General features: G+C 45.6%; 1 protein-coding gene across 1 annotated transcript; it reads left to right on the plus strand.

Annotated features, from left to right (window-relative positions):
• The first annotated feature begins 5,185 nt into the window (after positions 1-5,185).
• On the plus strand, positions 5,186-11,029 carry LOC125520510 (ABC transporter G family member 26). Its single transcript, XM_048685462.1, has 5 exons — positions 5,186-5,245; positions 5,678-8,502; positions 8,749-9,035; positions 9,192-10,380; positions 10,474-11,029. Exons 2-5 carry the CDS (start codon positions 8,374-8,376, stop codon positions 10,849-10,851), a joined length of 1,983 nt encoding a protein of 660 aa, XP_048541419.1. The 5' UTR covers positions 5,186-5,245; positions 5,678-8,373; the 3' UTR covers positions 10,852-11,029.
• The last annotated feature ends 1,424 nt before the right edge of the window (positions 11,030-12,453 follow it).

The raw sequence follows: 12,453 nt of genomic DNA on the forward strand, positions 1-12,453 counted from the left end.
TATCATAATTAAATTGCTTGAAATCAAAAATAGTGGGTTCATTGATATTTAAAGTTTTGACCTCTTCAATCCAACTTTTAACAATTTTAGCATCAAGATCTAAAGACTCCGAATTTTTGGAACGCCTTCTAGGTAAAGGTGGATCATATTCAGTCCCATAATTATAAAGATTCATATTGCAAAACAAAGATTTAATAGGGGACACATCAATAACTTTTAGATCTTCATCTTTATTTTCATGGAAACTAGAAGAACACGCTTTCACAAAACAATCTTTCTTAGCACGCATCCTAGCGGTTCTTTCTTTGCACTCATCAATGGAAATGCTCATGGCTTTGAGAGACTCATTGATATCATGCTTAGGTGGAATAGATCTAAGTTTCAAAGAATCAACATCAAGAGAAATTCTATCAACATTCCTAGCCAATTCATCAACTTTAAGCAATTTTTCTTCAAGCAAAGCATTGAAATTCTTTTGCGAATTCATAAACTCCTTAACACTAGTCTCAAATTTAGAGGGCATCTTATTAAAATTTCCATAAGAATTGTTGTAGGAATTACCATAATTATTAGAGGAATTACTAGGATACATCCTAGGATTAAAATTACCTCTATACGCGTTGTTACCAAAATTATTCCTACCAACAAAATTCACATCCATAGATTCATTATTATTCTCAATCAAAGTAGAGAAAGGCATATCATTAGGATCAGAAGAAACACTTTTATTAGCAAATATTTTCATAAGTTCATCCATCTTTCCACTCAAAACATTAATTTCTTCTATCGCATGCACTTTCTTATTAGTAGATCTTTCAGTGTGCCATTGAGAATAATTAACCATAATATTATCTAGGAGTTTAGTAGCTTCTCCTAAAGTGATTTCCATAAAAGTGCCTCCCGCGGCCGAGTCTAAAAGATTTCTAGAAGCAAAATTCAATCCGGCATAATTTTTTTGTATAATCATCCACAAATTCAAACCATGTGTAGGGCAATTACGTAACATTAATTTCATCCTCTCCCAAGCTTGTGCAACATGTTCATGATCAAGTTGCTTAAAATTCATAATATCGTTTCTAAGAGAGATGATCTTAGCGGGAGGAAAATACTTAGAGATAAAAATATCTTTGCACTTATTCCATGAATCAATACTATTTTTAGGCAAAGACGAAAACCAAGTTTTAGCACGATCTCTAAGCGAAAAAGGAAATAGCTTCAATTTAACATTATCATTGTCCACATCTTTCTTCTTTTGCATATCACACAAACCAACAAAGTTGTTTAGATGGGCAGCGGCATCTTCACTAGGAAGGCCGGAAAACGGATCTTTCATGACAAGATTCAGCAAAGCAGCATTAATTTCACAAGATTCAGCATCGGTAAGAGGAGCTATCGGAGTGCTAATAAAAGTGACATGCAAGCAATCCAACACACAAGCAAACAAGAAACGGGCAAAAAGAGGCAAATAGGGAAAGAGAAGGAGGACGGGGAGAGAGGGCAAATAAAATGGCAAGGGTGAAGCGGGGGAGAGGAAAACGAGAGGCAAATGGCAAATAATGTAATGTGGGAGATAAGGGTTTGTGATGGGTACTTGGTATGTTGACTTTTGCGTAGACTCCCCGACAACGGTGCTAGAAATCCTTCTTGCTACCTCTTGAGCACTGCGTTGGTTTTCCCTTGTAGAGGAAAGGGTGATGCAGCAAAGTAGCGTAAGTATTTCCCTCAGTTTTTGAGAACCAAGGTATCAATCCAGTAGGAGTCCACGCATGAGTCCTCGCACCTACACAAACAAATAAAATCCTCGCAACCAACGCAATAAATGGGTTGCCAATCCCTTCACGGTCACTTACGAAAGTGAGATCTGATAGATATGATAAGATGATATTTTTGGTATTTTTATGATAAATATGCAAAGTAAATAAAGCGAAATAAAAACGGTGCAAGAAATAGCTTGTTGATGGAAGATTAATATGATAGAAAATAGACCCGGGGGCCATAGGTTTCACTAGTGGCTTCTCTCGAGAGCATAAGTATTACGGTGGGTAAACAAATTACTATTGAGCAATTGACAGAATTGAGCATAGTTATGAGAATATCTAGGTATGATCATGTATATAGGCATCACGTCCGAGACAAGTAGACCGACTCCTGCCTGCATCTACTACCATTACTCCACACATCGACCGCTATCCAACATGCATCTAGAGTATTAAGTTCAAAAGAATAGAGTAACGCTTTAAGCAAGATGACATGATGTAGAGGGATAAACTCATGCAATATGATATAAACCCCATCTTGTTATCCTCGATGGCAACAATACAATACGTGCCTTTCTGCCCCTACTGTTACTGGGAAAGGACACCACAAGATTGAACCCAAAGCTAAGCACTTCTCCCATTGCAAGAAAGATCAATCTAGTAGGCCAAACCAAACTGATAATTCGAAGAGACTTGCAAAGATAACCGATCATACATAAAAGAATTCAGAGAAGATTCAAATATTGTTCATAGATAAACTTGATCATAAACCCACAATTTATCGGTCTCAACAAACACACCGCAAAAGAAGATTACATCGAATAAATCTCCACAAGAGAGGGGGAGAACATTGTATTGAGATCCAAAAAGAGAGAAGAAGCCATCTAGCTAATAACTATGGCCCCGAAGGTCTGAGGTAAACTACTCACACATCATCGGAGAGGCTATGGTGTTGATGTAGAAGCCCTCCGTGATCGATGCCCCCTCCGGCGGAGCTCCGAAAAAGGCCCCAAGATGGGATCTCACAGGTACAGAAGGTTGCGGCGGTGGAATTAGGGTTTTGGCTCCGTATCTGGTAGTTTGGGGGTACGTAGGTATATATAGGAGGAAGAAGTACGTCGGTGGAGCAACGTGGGCCCCACGAGGGTGGAGGGCGTGCTTGGGGGGGTAGGCGCGCCCCTCTACCTCGTGCCTTCCTGGTAGCTTTCTTGACGTAGGGTTCAAGTCCTCTGGATCACGTTCGTTCCGAAAATCACGTTCCCGAAGGTTTCATTTCGTTTGGACTCCGTTTGATATTCTTTTTCCGCGAAACTCTGAAATAGGCAAAAACAACAATTCTGGGATGGGCCTCTGGTTAATAGGTTAGTTCTAAAAATAATATAAAAGTGTATAATAAAGCCCAATAATGTCCAAAATAGAATATAATATAGCATGAAGCAATAAAAAATTATAGATACGTTGGAGACGTATGAATCAACAACATCCTTATCAGCTAAAGCTCACACACACCATGCCATCGAGCATTCCAGGAGAGAATGTTGCCATTAGTCTCGGGCTCCACATAGCTGACACCTGTCATCATCCGACATGGTCCTTCTGTGACACATGTTCTCCGTTGGGATCGAGAGGTTGGCTAGTCTCCATAGGAAGTTTCTAATTTTCCGGGGCACCTGCAACCGACCACGAAGAAGAGCAAGACCTAGCTTATTACTCATAATTTGACCCCTCCACATCATTTTCCATCCACTCCTCCCTCCTCCTTTTAGTGTCCACCATCATTCGATATGCAGATTGAACAATAAAGACATAGTTTTTCTCATAGTTCCATGCCCAAAAGTCTTCCATGTTTTTGGTGCATAAAGGAATTCTCAAGATTGTATTCAAATTAGACGCCAGGGAAACTTGATGTAAAAGCTCCCTCTTCCAAGTTGCACTAGTGGCATCAATTAGTTCATGTACCTTAGTTGGAGGGTTACTTGACAGACAAGTGATCGGTCTCATCCAAGGTTGTCAGAATCGCGATTCTGTTATACGATTCTACGACTTTACGATCCAAACTAATCCCTCTGATTCTACGATTTTAGTTAATAGAATCTACGTTTTTACGATCCTGATAGTGAAGATTCCACGATTTGCGATCCTACCATCAGGGCTCCGATCCGATTCAAAATCGCGATTCTGACAACCTTGATCTCATCATAAATATTATTTGGTAACCAAATTTGCTCCCAAATCAAAGTCGAAGCTCCATTCCCAATTCTTTTGATTAGGCCCTGGCAAAGAACATCTCTCCCTTCTAATAATGTGCTCCATACCTGAGATGGCCAACTTCCCAATTATGCCGTGAGGATACTACCAGTGGGGAAATATATAGCTTTTAGCATACAGGTACATAACGAATCTATGTTGTGTGACAAGCGCCATGACAGTTTGGCTAGTAAAGCCAAAATGAAGAGCTTGAAGTCTCGGAAACCTATAGGAGTAAATCAAAGTACGTCTCTCATGCAGCTGCCTCCTTCCCTTAGAAAAGCCTAGAGCTCCTCCGCCTCCAGCCGATGCTGCTGCAGGTCCGCCTTGTTTCCAGTGGCCTTAGGGCCCTAGCGGCGCGGTGGATCCCGGTCCTTGCTGGTGGGAGGGCTATGTTTTTAGATGTTCCTTCGAGTTTTGTTAGGGTTAATGTCCCGCTCAGGAAGACAAGCTCCCGCCTAGCTCCCGTCTCAATGGCGTGTCTAGCATCGCCGATGGGCGTGTGGAGGTGTGTCTCCGGTGGATCCATCGTTGGTGGATTTGCTTGGATCTATTCGTAGTTCGTCTACATTCGTGCGTCTTCAAGTTGGATCCTTCTGATCTACACTTCATCGGTGGAGGTTGCTATTCTGCTGTGCTGGTCATATGTGGCTTTAGCACGCCGACTTCCCGAATGTCTACTACAACAAGTGTTGCCCAGCTCCGGCAAGGGAGGGGCAATGATGGCGGCACGCCTTCGGCTTGCTGCAGTGCTTGTAGTCGTCGCTAGGTGGTCTATGGATCTGGATGTTATTTTTATTATTTCTGGTACATTGAAAGTTTTTCTCGCCAAAAAAAATGGTTGGGTATCATGGAACTGCTGGTGTTTTTTTTTAGACAAGGAACTATTGGAGTTTTTTTTGAGGTCAGGAACTATTGAAGTTTTTTTTTTTGAGAAAAGGAACTATTGGAGTTGCTCTAAGGATTTTGGAGTTTTTCTTGGAGTTTGCTGTGGAGAAAAGCTCCGCTGGTTTCGGCCCGCCGCGGAATCGCTGCGACATGTACGTCCGTATGGGCTGGTAGCCCAACAGAATTAGGGTTTTCATTTTCCCTGCATCGGCCCAACCCAACAACAACCGAGCCGGTTAGTGGCCCATTAAAATAACCCGTGATTGTGCTATATAATCCCTGCATCTCCACTCATTCAACCCTATCCTCTCCAGACGAGATCTGAGGCCGCCGGGCAGCAGGGCTCCCCCAAGGTAATCGTCATCTTCTTCTTACCCTTGCAAATATTTCTCCAGATGAACTATGCTGGGTGCTCCTGCTGGTGCTGTTTAGTCGTGTAGCTTGTTAGCTCATGGTCGCCAGTAGCTTCTTGACTTAGATTAGAAGCTGCTGGTGCTGCTTATTAGTCGTGTTCAGCCTCCACTGTTGTAGATCTCAGTTGAAAGTAGTTTTTACCCATTCTTTCAAGGGCATCGGTAGATCGAGTGGCAAAAGTACGGTGGGATTTACAAGTTGTGATGCCCCATCTGTGTGTCTGGTTATCCTAGTAAAAGGTGTACCTACCAAGTTTACAGATATTTTCATGTGAGCATACGAGTTTGTAGTTTTGCTGTTTATGTACCTGAGTAACTGGAGTTGGGATAGTAGCCTCATAACTAACATTTCTTATTTTGTTCTTCTTACAGTACCAGGAGAAGATGAGCTTGTAGCGTGGGCTATGGATTAAAGCTTGATACCAGCTTTCATAGATCCGGATGGTTTTGAAGTGATAGCTGGCTTGACTTTGCTTTTCTTCAAAGCATCTTGACAGACCAAAATCCGTAATTTTTGGCACCATGTTTTCGTCTAGCAATATATTTGCAGGTTTTAGGTCTAAGTGAAGGATATCGATCTCTGTTAATATATTGTAAACCTTCACAAATTCCCTTGATTATTTCATAGCGCGCTATTTTAAAAGAAATGATTTGGCATTGGACAAACCAAGTTGTCCAACATGCATATTCATGACTTGAAAAAGTAAAAAAAATACAGTCTGGATATTGTGTTTGACTTAGAAAGATGGAAAAGCTAAACAAAAAGTTGTGAAGGCAGATGATAAAAGTGCTATTGAATGATCAAGGAATTTGTGAGGTTTACATTATCTTCGCAAGAGTTGTATTGTTCACTTAGACCTAGACATGCAAGTATATTTCTAGGCGAAAACATAATGTTAAAAATTGCGGATTTTTGTCTCTCAAGTTGCTTGGAGGAAAATCAAAGCCAGGCTATTGCTTCAAAACAGTTTGGATCTATGTATGAAAGAAGGGACATTGATGAACTGGGTTGGATTTACTTTGACTTGCAAACTTGTTTGCATGTTAGAACTCATGGGGAGGATACTAGAAACACATAGTATGCACATCAGTCAATAGGCTTGACAAAACAGAAAGCACAAATAGGTCTATCAGACATCAGTTGTGCTGGTAAGCTCACTTATGGTCCATGACATGCTCCACTAACCTCTTTTTTTAGAGCCTAGTGTACATCTTTAGGTACTTCGCAAGAGAAAAAGGCTGCTTTGGCTGCAAGTGGAGTACTTGATGCTGCAGATGGTGGCTGGCGATGCACTGCTCTGGCGTAGACTGCTACACAAGGAGCACCGGCGCTCCCCCAACGAATACACCAGTTCCAATCAGGCCCTGCCTTTCACCTGCCGACTCTCTAGGCACTTAGGTGTGAGGTACGTCGGCCTGCGCAGTCCTGGAGCTGCAATCTCCCCTGGAGGTGTCTGGCAATGGCAGTGATGCTGCCCTGTTGCTGGAGGCAAGGCCCGGTGAGGCCTAATGTCGTTGCTTGTCTGTAGTTGAGGGCACCTCCTCACCTAATGTCGAGCGCGTGAGTGTCCCTCCTTTCTGGAGGTTGTACCCCTGATGTCTTCCTGTTCAATGCAATGAAACACAACTCTTTTGCATTTTCTTGAAAAAAAAAGCTAGTACGTTTGGAGTAAGCCTTTATAGTTTCTTGCACAAAGAGTATTGTTTTGGAGGATATTTGTTTCTGCATACTGTGTTTTCTGTTTTGTTATATCCTGCCTGCACATTATAAAGTACAGTGTGGTGCAATTTATATATCATATTGTTGTTAAGGTGCAGAATTCCATTTAGCTTAGTAGTGGGTGCTACGATAGCTGAGACTGGGATTTATGCCGGGTCTGAGATATTTAATCACTAGCTGGAACAATTCCAGTTTGTGTTTTTATAACTATCTGAATTCAATTGTTTGTAAAATGTTCCACACTTGCAATATTATATACTAATTTTGTAACGACTAACCACAAGGAAAGAAGCTCAATCTCTTTTCATCTCGTTGCTTCTGTGTGCGCAGGTCATAAATGATCAGCCTATGGTAAAGAATTAGTAGATGTGTACAGTTCTGCTGTTGTACTTCGCAAGCTCATGACAGTCGATGTAGTTAACAGACGAATCCCTGTCCAGGCCTTGAGATTTCCATGTTTTACACTCTTGGTTGTTACAAGGAGCAAACATGAGGATTCAGGGGAGGCAAGCCAGGAATGATGGATGGCCTAGGCAGTGAAGATTGGCCGGCCCCTCTGCTCGTACTCCATGATGGTTCCTACCATTGGGAGACAAGCCATGAAAGATGGATGATCCAAAGATTGGCTGTTCCTACTCCATGACAGTTCCTCCCGATGACTGATCGGGGTTGATGGCATTATTAGAGGAAATGTGTCTCGAGTACGACCTGCTTCCGTCTAGGAACTGATTTTTGTGGTCTTACTCTCAGTTTCCGCTACAGCTCTAGTCTGGTGTATATCTCACATAGAGCCAAACTGGAGTGACCTTCCTGTGTTAGCAGTTAGCTTGTTGGATTTGTGGACGTATTGGTACAACTTACAGTGAGAAAATTTCATGCGCCTGGTGTGATCCTTCATTTTACCACCTCAATTTTCATTGGAGATCTACATTGACTATTGTTCTTTGTTTCTGTGAAAACTCCGTTCATTCCAAGCCTTTGTTTCTGCGAAAACTCTCTGTACATTGACTATTGTTCTTTTTTCACAGTCACTCTGGAATCCAATAGCTCACAGAGTGGAAATGTTATTATTAATTCAGTCCTGTTAGGCAGTAGATAATGTAATCATATCAGTTATCGCTAGGCTTCTAGAGTGGAAGCTTCTCCCAAACGAACTAGAGACGGTGCGTGCCCTTGGAAAGATTGTGGGTCACCAAACAAGGGTAAAAATACCCGGTAACAAAGTAGGCACGCTCTTGGTTGCTGGTAGTTGCTCACTCCTGTCATGAGATTTCTACTTGGTTGATAATAAAAAGAAGAGAGCGGCCGTGTGCCTGGCTTTCTCTCTCTGAACCTCTAACTCCCATCCATGGAGATCAGCAGCGAGGAGAGGGTGGAGCTCTCCATCGTGGAGCACCTCCCCAACAATGGCGACGCCGGCGTGGAGGAGGATCATCTATGGCCTACCAAAGACGGCCCTCTTCCTATATTCCTCAAGGTGTCTATCAGCCAGTCTCCCATGTCGTTCCCTATGCTTCCACCATGTTTACTGTTTGTGGGACAGAGTCTTCATCATACACTTCTTTCAAAATTCTTATGATGAAACTATTTTGGACGTTTTCTCCCTACTAGAATGGCTAAAAGTGCTTCATCCCCTGCTAGCTAATTACCACCAGGAAGCAGTAGAAGAAACAATTTTGCTCTGCTCATGAGAATTCACCTTGTGTGTGGATGGAAAATGCAGTTTGAGAATGTGGAGTACAAGGTGAAGCTGAGTGCCAAGAACCCCCTGACGGCGGCAAAGGTGGCCTTCTCGTCCCACATGAGGGTGGATCATGCCGGCAGCAGCTGCAAGCACATCCTTAAGGGCATCGGCGGCAGCGTTGACCCCGGCGAGATCCTGGCGCTGATGGGCCCCTCCGGCAGCGGCAAGACCACCCTGCTCAAGATACTCGGGGGCAGGCTGGGCGGCGCCGTCAAGGGCCAGATCACCTACAACGACACCCCCTACAGCCCCTGCCTCAAGCGGAGGTAAAAACACACGAGAGCTGTCGAGCATCAGAGACTGAATTCTTGCGATTCCTTGTAGAACAATGGAGAAGATCGAGAGGATTGAGTGAAAAAGATTGAGAAGATGAATTGGTTGATTGATCAAACTCTGTTGTTTTTGTTCGTTGCGGAATGCAGGATGGGATTTGTGACGCAGGACGACGTGCTGTTCCCTCAGCTGACGGTGGAGGAGACGCTGGTGTTCGCGGCCTTCCTGAGGCTGCCGGCGCGCATGTCCAAGCAGCAGAAGCGCGACCGGGTGGACGCCATCATCGCGGAGCTGAACCTGGAGCGGTGCCGGCACACCAAGATCGGCGGCGCGTTCGTGCGCGGGGTGTCGGGCGGCGAGAGGAAGCGGACGAGCATCGGGTACGAGATCCTGGTGGACCCGTCGCTGCTGCTGCTGGACGAGCCCACGTCCGGGCTGGACTCCACGTCGGCCAGCAAGCTCATCGTCATCCTGCAGCGGCTGGCCAAGTCGACGCGGCGGACCATCATCACCACCATCCACCAGCCGTCTAGCCGGATGTTCCACATGTTCGACAAGCTGCTGCTCATCTCCGAGGGCCACGCCATCTACCACGGCAAGGCCAGGGACTGCATGCACCACTTCTCGTCTCTCGGGTTCACGCCGGAGATCCCCATGAACCCGGCCGAGTTCCTGCTGGACCTCGCCACGGGCAACCTCGAGGACATCAGCGTCCCGGGGCTGCTCCGGGACGGCTCGCCGGCGCCGCAGGAGTTCAGGTCCCGCGTCGTCGCGTACCTCCAGGCCAAGTACAGGGACCACGCCGGGGAGGACCAGGCGAAGCAGCCGGCGAGGAGGCCCGGGGAGCAGCTGAGGCTGGCCATCCGGATGCGCAAGGACCGGAGCATCAACTGGTTCCAGCAGTTCGTGGTGCTGTCGCGGCGCACGTTCCGGGAGCGCGCCGCCGACTACCTGGACAAGATGCGGCTGGCGCAGGCCGTGGGCGTGGCGCTCCTGCTCGGCCTCCTGTGGTGGAAGTCGCAGACCGGCAACGAGGCGCAGCTGAGGGACCAGGTGGGGCTCATCTTCTACATCTGCATCTTCTGGACGTCGTCGTCGCTCTTCGGCTCCGTCTACGTGTTCCCCTTCGAGAAGCTGTACCTGGTCAAGGAGCGCAAGGCCGACATGTACCGCCTCAGCGCCTACTACGCCAGCAGCACCCTCTGCGACGCCGTGCCGCACGTCGTCTACCCGGTCCTCTTCATGGCCATCCTCTACTTCATGGCCGACCTCCGCCGCACCGTCCCCTGCTTCTGCCTCACCCTCCTCGCCACCCTCCTCATCGTCTTCACCAGCCAGGTGCGTACGTATGTTAGTATGTACTTCTTGTTGTGCATGCCGACGGTGACATCGACGGCGAACGGCGATGAGAGTTCGGTCATCTGTGATCAGGGGACGGGGGAGCTGCTGGGGGCGGCGATCCTGAGCGTGAAGAGGGCGGGGGTGATGGCGTCGCTGGTGCTGATGCTGTTCCTGCTCACCGGAGGGTACTACGTGCAGCACATACCCAAGTTCATACGGTGGCTGAGGTACGTCTCCTTCATGCACTACGGCTTCAACCTGCTGCTCAAGGCGCAGTACCACGGCCACCTCACCTACAACTGCGGGAGCCGGACGGGGTGCCAGCGGCTGCAGTCGTCGCCGTCCTTCGACACCGTCGACCTCGACGGCGGCATGCGCGAGGTCTGGATCCTGCTCGCCATGGCCGTCGCATACCGCCTCCTCGCCTACTTCTGCCTCCTCAAGAGGATCACCCTCACGCCCTTGTGAAAAGAGAAACACCATGGGGGTTTGGCACGGCGTGTGCTTTGCTAGTTAGGTCTTCCGAATTATATCCTTTGTCACATGTAATGCATGTTTGTTAATGGGTACAGGCCTACAAGGCAAGAACTGAGAGCAATGTGCATAGGTATTCTTCTTGATTGTTTCCTTAATTTTCCTTGCTTGGAGGTAATGAGGCTTTGCTAAAAGCGGTGGCCTAAGCTATCCCAACACATACAATGATTGTATTAAAATCCCAAAGGAACGGGAAGCAATGTGTATGAGTTCCTTCTTGTTGCTTTCCTTAATATTCTTCGGTTTTGCTATTTCTCAAGTACCTTCTTTCTTCCTTCCTTCACGTCGGATCTCGCCAGAGAAGATAATCCGGCTATCTATCTTACGGGAAGCCATGACCCCTATTATCTATCTTATTAGGGGGAGCTATGGCCCCGTTATCTTATCTTTGGGGGTGCAAGGTGTGTGTGCGCGCGCGTGTGATAACCCACAAGTATAAGTGATTGTCTGTAGCCTTTTTCGATAAGTAAAAGTGTCGAATCCAACAAGGAGCTAAAGGTATAATTAATATTCTCTTAAGTTCTATCGACCATCAATACAACTCTACGCACACCAACGTTCGCTTTACCTAGAAACAAGTAATAAAATTAGAAGTATTTTGTAGGTGTAGTGAGATAAGTTTGCAAGATAATAAAGAACATGAAAATAAAAGTTGGATGTTGTTTTAATAAAAATACAATTAAGTTAGTATAGCGAGTGTGGAAAAGTGGTAGTAGGATTTGCCGAATTGTCCCTAAGCAATTGGCTTTGTTACTAGACCAGTTGCAAATTCTTATATGGGGGAGGCCACTGCTAGCATGTCATTCCTTACTTGGAATTCTATACACTTATGATTGAAACTATTAGCAAGCATCCGCAACTATTAAAGTTCATTCAGATAAAACCCAACCATAAACCATAGCATTAAAATATATTGCCCCCCTTCAATCCCATGTGAATCAATTTCTATGGCAAGAAGAAGTTTCCGTCGCTCTTGCCCTCCAATGCATAGTCCTATCTACATACAACCAACCCTATGGTGTGATCCACGTGTGCGTATGATGAGCACCAAAGGACAACAACATAACCACAAACAATTTAAACAAATCATATCAATTCATTAATTACCTAGAGGACAACAAAAATCTACTCAAACATCATAAGATGGCAACACGTCATTGAATAATAATATGAAGGATAAAGCACCATGTTCAAGTTGGGGGTACAACGGGTTGCGGGAGAATGGATCACTGAATATACATGAGGGAAGGCGACGGAGGTGTTGATGAAGATGGCGGAGTTGTTGGTGTAGATTGCCGTCACACGATGGTTCCTCCAGTGGTATTCCAGCGCCACCGGGAGAGAGTCCCCTCCTTCTTCTTGCTTGGCGTCCCTTCTAGAAGGGAGGAGGGTTTCCCCTCTGGTCCTTGGACGCCATGGCTCTTGGAGGGCAGCAACCCTTCGAGGTTCGTGTTTTCTAGCCCTTCATTGTTTCTTATATTCCCGGAGACCCATAACTCCGATTGGGCTGAAATTTTAACATAATTTTTATCCAGA

Source organism: Triticum urartu, chromosome 7 (assembly GCF_003073215.2).
Source record: "Triticum urartu cultivar G1812 chromosome 7, Tu2.1, whole genome shotgun sequence".
Lineage (NCBI taxonomy): Eukaryota > Viridiplantae > Streptophyta > Magnoliopsida > Poales > Poaceae > Triticum > Triticum urartu.

Bases quoted from the DNA above. Each gene is read 5' to 3' on its own strand.
- LOC125520510 (XM_048685462.1), top strand. From the start codon at position 8,374: ATGGAGATCAGCAGCGAGGAGAGGGTGGAGCTCTCCATCGTGGAGCAC. The intron at 9,036-9,191 runs GTAAAAACACAC...TGCGGAATGCAG, and splicing joins AGCCCCTGCCTCAAGCGGAG to GATGGGATTTGTGACGCAGG. The intron at 10,381-10,473 runs GTGCGTACGTAT...ATCTGTGATCAG, and splicing joins TCATCGTCTTCACCAGCCAG to GGGACGGGGGAGCTGCTGGG.